The 6,728-nt window shown below is 55.8% G+C and overlaps 1 protein-coding gene across 1 annotated transcript in view; it reads right to left on the bottom strand.

Moving 5' to 3' along the window:
* Positions 1-2,994, bottom strand: part of VAT1L (vesicle amine transport 1 like) — a 154,640-nt gene extending 151,646 nt beyond the window's left edge. Inside the window, exon 1 of the mRNA XM_004704534.2 lies at positions 2,697-2,994. Coding sequence (XP_004704591.1) covers positions 2,697-2,923 — 227 coding nt within the window. The 5' untranslated portion in view covers positions 2,924-2,994. The remainder of the gene's footprint in view (positions 1-2,696) is intronic.
* Between the last annotated feature and the right edge of the window lie 3,734 nt (positions 2,995-6,728).

The raw sequence follows: 6,728 nt of genomic DNA, 5'->3' as shown, positions 1-6,728 counted from the left end.
GGTGCAGCTGAGGGGACACACACACTTCCCCTCCTTGCTGGGTCTGAGGAACGCCCATGCAGATGCACTGTGCTTTCTCAACAACAAAATGTATCCCATCTGATGATAAAAGGTTTCCATTAACAACGGAGAGTCGATAAAAGGGGGCCTTCAGCCAGGAGACCATCAACGGGCTCATACAATAGAGAATGAGTCATCCTGGTTCCAAAGGCTAGAACTTAGTCAATGGGCATCTTTGGCCAACCAGTCTCAGCCTCGTGGAGGAGGAAAGCCTGGGGGGTAATCTTTGCCAGCCTCTTCAAAAGCTTCCCCACGGTCTTCCAGCTTGGCAAAACGAAAACCAATTTGGGCTCTTTGTGCCACTCTATGTATCCCAAATGTCACCCCACCCTACTCTCACCCCTGCTTTCCGAGCGATGGGGGAAGGGCATCTGCAGTGGTGTGTGTGTGTGTGTGTGTGTGTGTGTGTGTGTGTGTGTGTGTGTACACATACACACAGCTCCGTCGAAGAGCGGGTTTGTGTGTCTGGCTTTGGAAATCAATCTCCCGGTCTCCAGCCTGCCATTTCTTATTTCAAAAATGCTTTCATTACGCTCAGAATTTACACCGTTAGCATAAAGCCAGGGAGCAGAGGCCTATTTACAATGCAGGTTAACTTTTCACGATCACTGTGTTCGCGCTCTGACTGAATAACCACCGTGACACACAAGTCCCACACCCAGTCCTTCATGTGGATGGACGAGTGTGTATGCATGGTGGGGTTTCCCACAGTCTGTGGGGCACTTTCCCACCAACTTCTGGAAGCCCCTGGTCCATCTCCTCCCTAGCTCTCTGTAACACAGAGGTACAGGAATGGAAGGCCAGAAGCACATGTTAAGGGACAGCTTAAGGAGGGAGAGTTTAGTCTCTAATGTTTTCAGACAGGAAGCTCTTTCCCCAGTGTGCAAGGAAAAATCCGAGACGTAAACCCCCACCCACCCCGCCCCACAATCATCCCTCCTCAATCTAGTCATTTACTATGCGTCACGTACTGTGCTGGATACTAGGGATTTACCTATCGAAGGTGTATTTATAATTAAGCCACCTAGCCAGCTAGGCAAGAGTAAACGAAATAGAACTGGTTTAGGATCCCCGCTGACAAGGAACTCTTCCCTGACCCCAAGTGCCCTGGGGGCACCCAGCAGACTGGTGAGGGCCCAACCCACCAGGCTGCAACAGAGGAGACTCCACCTGGACACCTGCATCTGCTCTCAGGGCATCCGATGAGGAGGAACCACCTGTGCCTCTGAGGTCCCAAGTTCCGGGCTCAGGTCCCAGATTCTGGAAGCCGGCTGCGCCTTAGGGATCAGTGTCTGTTGGGGGCTTTAGCCAATCACCATGGCGACACAGGTGCCTTTCACTTGGGCACTGCAGCTGGAATAGACAACCGGGTTGCTTCTAGCATGGTGCTGCCCTGGCTCCAAGTGGAGGGGCACACCAGCGTCCTTCCCACAACAGGGAAGGGTGTCTGGGGGCTGAGGGGGCACTTAACCCTGGGTGCAAGTTCAAGGGGGCACCAGCCTAATACAGGATGGCCAGGAACCGAAGGCCCCCTGACTGAAGCCACAGGGGAAAGGTGGGGGGTCGGGGCTTTTCTGAAGAGACTCAGCTACCAATGTATTCATGAATACACTGGGGGAGGGGCAGTTCAGGGATGGCTTTTAGGGGCTGGGATTGAGAGTGGGACGCAATTTAGAGATCACCTCTGCGGGGACACTTTACCCTCCTGTCACCCTTGCACGGGGTGGACCCCTTCCCCCGAATGATAGGAAAATGATCCTATAGGGCGGGCACCCAGCATAAACAATTCGGGTCACCTCAGCGTCCCCGGAAGAGGTCCCCAGGGAGAGGGGAATACAGGGGCTAATTCTAAGGGCACTGATCAACTCTGCCCCATTCCCTGAGAAATAACAGAATATGTGAATGAGGGCCGGAGTCTGAGGGAGGGCTCTTCAGCAAGCTTTGATGCTCAGTACCCAAGCCCCAGAAGAAAGGAGGGGTTCAGGAAAGGGGGGGGGGCGGTTGGCACGCACTTGCCCAGTGCAGGCACACAGATTAAAAGGATGCCAGTATCGAATCCCAGCCACGGCACTGAGCAGAGGCTGAGTGCTCTAGGGCAAATCCCTGGCTCTCTCTGATCCTCAGTGCCCTTGCCGGTAACAGGGACGGGGAGGGTACCTAACTCACGGGGTTCTGGGAAGTATTAAATAAGATCGCACAGGTAGAACTCCAGAAACGGCGGCTGGCCCACTCTTAAGTTATTTCAAAGCATCTTTATCATCAAGTGCCGGTGCCCGTAGCTGAGCGGTCCCACCAGGCATTAGACCCCCCGCGGCGCAGCCTTCCAGACGTCCAGGCTGGGCGTCCGCATCGCCATGCCCACTCCCCACCCCCAAGCGCTCCCAGTCTCCTCCGGTCACCCCTACATCCGGCCTTCAGCATCCTCCGCGGCCGGACACTAGCAGCAGGGCGGCCCTGAGACCCCGGGGAGGGCGCCGAGAGCGGCCTGAAGCAGCTCCACGGACGCCGGGCCTCGGAGCGTCCGCGGCGTCGTCACCTGGGGCAGCGACCTTCCCTGGGTTCTCCCCTCCCTCCCGCCCCCCACCCAGGAGCACGGAGCGCGCCGAGAGCGAGCGAGAAAGGCGAGGATACTGGACCAGGCTTTGACGCGGATCTTGAGCTCGCCGTCCTGCGGCTCGGGCATGGTCTTCCGGGAGACTCGAAGCTTGTTGAGCCCCCCGAAGCCGGCCAGCACCACGGCGCGCATCTCCTGGGCGTCCCCGAGGCGGTGCGAGCCGCCGCCGCCTTCCGCCGGCTCCTTGCCTGCCTCTTTCTCGATCATCTGCTCCGTCTCCTCCGCCTTCTCCTCGCCTTCCTTGGCCATGGCGCGGGGGCACGGGGCGCGGGGCGCACGGGCTGCGGCGGCTGCGACGCGGGGGGCTCGGCGCTGCTCTCCCGCGGGTTCCTCCTGTTGAATGTGGGATGCTCGGCTGTGCAATGGCTGCAGCCCGAGCGAACGGCGCCGCGGTCCACAGCCTCCGCCGTAATCCTCGCAAGAGCTGCGCGCGCGCCGCTCCACCCCCGCGCCCCGCCTCCCTCCCCGGACCGCGCGGAGCCCCAGCTCCACTCCCTGAACAGGTCCCCACTCAGCCTTCGGATCGCAGCCGCCGATCTGGCCTTGCTCAACACTCGTGGACAGAAAGCGCGCACTGCCCTGCCTCGTGGGCGCAGTACTTGATTCTATACGGTGCAGTTCCGGCGCCTTGAAATGGACAGAGATGAACGTGTGGGCCGGGAGGCAGCATTCCCGAGGCAAGGTTGCCTCCTCTCCGCACCCCCCCCCCCCACCCCCCCCCACCCCCCCCCCCCGCCTCCCCCGCCAAGGTGCGGGGGCGGCGGGATAGCCGGGAAATTGGATTATTTCCCAAACCGCCGCTCAGGGCTGGAAGGGCAGACAGGAAACAGGGGAACGAGATTCTCCACCTCCAGCACATAACTCCCCCGCAGGGCCCAAGAGGGCTCAGCCCAGTCCCGTCCCAGCGTCCTGTCACTCCGCACCAGCAGGGTCAGGATGCTCTTTAAGGGGCCAGCACCCAGGACGTCCTTGGATGCCTCCTTCCTAATCACCGTGACTACTCTAGGCCCTAAGGGAGTTCCAGAAACGCGCCCCGTTCTTACTAGGACCTCCAGACCAGGGAAAGTGCACGACCTTCCCTCCCCCGCTCTTCTCAGCAACTGCGCTCACATGCACACCTCACCCGCGCCCACAAAGGCAACCTGTTCTTTGTTTTGTTATCAGTACTGGCCCACGGGGGGGGGGGGGGGGCTCACGGTAATTTTTTCATTTTTCTAGAAAAAAAATGGGAGAGGGGCTTGTGGTAACTTGAAGGAAAGGATGCGGTTGAGAGGTAGTGTTTATCCGTGTTGCTGCGTCATTTGGGATCTTGGCAAGTCCGCTTCCCTGGTCCGTAAAATGGGTGCATTCCGTTTGGTTTCTCTGCGTTGTGCTGGCTGCTGGTGGGAATGTGACCGAGGCACGACTCCTATCTTTGTAGCGCCCAGTCACCAGGAGCAGGGAGGGCACCGTCATCGTTAATAGACACAGCACCGGCCGCCTCGCTTCCCTGTAGTGGCTTCTGATGCATCTTGAGTGACCGTACAGGACAGGGTGGAATGCCCCCCTCCCACCCCACGTGGGTCCAGGCTGTAAGTCTTTAGCAGAACGGACAGCTGCATCTTTCTCTGTACTGGGTGGCTGGTGGTTTCAAATTGCTGACCTTGTGATGAACAGTCCAGCCGGTCACTCACTACCCCACTGGGAGGGGGGGTGGTGGTCCCTGAATGGGACACAGGGAAGGGTACAGTGCCTCTTCTCCTCCTCTCCCCTGTGGATCCATGGACACCTGGCTTTCTCGCTTTCAAAAGACGTATGCTCCCTCCTACCCTGGATCTCGGAGCCTGCTGTCTCCCTGGCCTGGAACATACCCTCCCACCTCTAGCTAGAGTTAATGTCTAGATCTGTTGGGCCTGCGCGCGCGCGCGCGCGCGCGCGCACAAACACACACACACACACAGTGGCGTGATCTTATGAGAACCGCATTCTAGGATGATAATCTTGGCAGTAAGTGGGCAGTGGAGTCAGTGGAGATGGGTTAGAGACAATGTTGTTTTCTAGGGTGCCGTCTAGTCCGTTTCAACTCATGGCCACCTTGTTTCCTGCAGCAGCATCATATCGATTGCTCTGTTTGAGCCCCTTGTTGCAGTCGCTGGGTCAATCCATCTTGTCCTTTTCCCGCTGCCCCTCCCCTTTACCAGGCATGACGTCCTTCTTCAGGGACTGGCCCTTCCTGATACCATGTGTAACATGAGACGGCGTCCCGCCATCCTTGCTTCTGAGGGGCATGGTTGTTCTTGGAGCACGATAATGGATTTGACAATACAGTTACTGGAAGTACATGTGAACAGTTAGACTACAGGCCCAAAAGAGAGAGGAGCCTCAACAGAGGCAGTGGCTGGAAGGAAGGACAAGGAGGGGGAGGGGGCAAACCCCAACTCTCCAAATTTTTCATCTTAATGATAGCACGGTTTATTGGGACTCTCTCCTGACACAAGAAATATAGTGTGGTCAGATTATTTCTAAGGTGATCGCAGGAAGCTCCAGCTGGGAAGACAAGGAAGGACAAGTCCATACAAGGTACCTTAGAGAGCAGGTTATCGCAGGAAGAAAGTGGGGTTCAATACCCCTGACAGAGAGTATTCAACAAGCCTCAGAGTTCTCCCCCTTGAGGTTTGGGGCGCAATAGAGGTATTTATTTACTAACATTCATGCATGATTGGCCAAGGACTGTCCCTGGAAGTGCTGACTCCCTAGCCCACAGGCATACCTAGGCCAGGAGAATCCCAGGCAAAGAACACAGGGGTTCTCAGCAGGAAGCCTGCAGGTTGAATGGCTGGCTCCATGGGGCTATGAGTTTGGCGGTGATAACAAGTGCACTGTCTGTTACTGGGCTAGGGGTGTTGACTGTTCTGAATGAGGGGTCTTGGTGGTGTAGTGGTGTCCTATTGGGCTGCTCACCTCAAGGTCAGCAGTTGGAAACCACTAGCCACTCCACGGGAGAAAGAGGAGGCTTGCTGCTCCCACAGAGTTACAGCCCAGAAACACACAGGGGCAGCTCTCCCCTGTTCCCTAGGGTCGCTATGAATTGGCATGGATGCCATGGCAGTGTGTTCGGTTTTCTGGTACTGTTCCAGACAGGAGCCCCAGTGGTGTGGTGGGTAAGTGTTGGGTTCCGACCCAAAAGATCAATTGTCTGGACCCAGGAGTCAGTTGCAACTCAGAACTGCCTGGTAGTATTTCCCACGGTGTCGTCGTCAGGACAGAAGCAGCTGACCACATCCTTGTCTCTGAGTAGTTAGTGGGTTTGAACCACCCACCTTTCGGTCAGCAGCTGAGTACTTGACCACTGCACCACCAGGGACCCTTTCATAAGGATTGCTGCATTGGGAACTTAATGAGGGGTATTGTACTCTGTCCTGGAGTGTCTCAGAGTCAGAACCGACCTGATGGCAATGGGTTTGGGGTTGTTCGTTACATTTTAGGTAACTGGACTTATTTGATTCCTAGAATAACCTTCTGAGGTCATTATTATACTTAACTTTACAGAAGAAGAAATTGAGGCTTAAGTTGCTTCTAGTACTCAGAGGCATACAGTTTATTAGCGGTTCCTTATCATTCCAAACTGATACCAAAATCCATGCTCCTAATAACGTATTAGGTGTATTTACTTGAAGGGGGGAGGGATATGTGTTCAAACAGCTCTGCCTCTCATTAATAATAACCTAGTGGCACATGCTGTCTATTCTCTGCTCTTGTCTTGGCCTTCTAAAATTCTCTGACCCCTTCCTTCTCTTAGTTCTGAGAGTGTCCCTGGCGCATGACGAAGGTAAACCTGTTTCACAGTCAGCACACAGTGTGTTTCAGAGAAAATTTGCCTTACCGTGTGTCAGAGGGAATGCGAATGCTCTCCACGGCAGTCTCTGGCCATTTAAAAGCCCAGCTGATCACCGGTTTCTTGTCATCACAACTCAGAGAAAGCACACCACAATCTATGCTGCTATCCCTTCCTCTAAGCACTACATTCCACTCTTTGGATTAAGTATTCCCAGCTCAGCTCCTCTCGGGGGCAATG

The sequence above is a fragment of the Echinops telfairi genome, unplaced genomic scaffold (genome assembly GCF_000313985.2).
Source record: "Echinops telfairi isolate 266 unplaced genomic scaffold, ASM31398v2 ScPeMD7_2291;HRSCAF=2852, whole genome shotgun sequence".
Taxonomy (NCBI): Eukaryota; Metazoa; Chordata; class Mammalia; order Afrosoricida; family Tenrecidae; genus Echinops; species Echinops telfairi.
The sequence above is the reverse complement of the archived record's forward strand: the minus strand, read 5'-3'. Positions and strand labels throughout refer to the sequence as shown.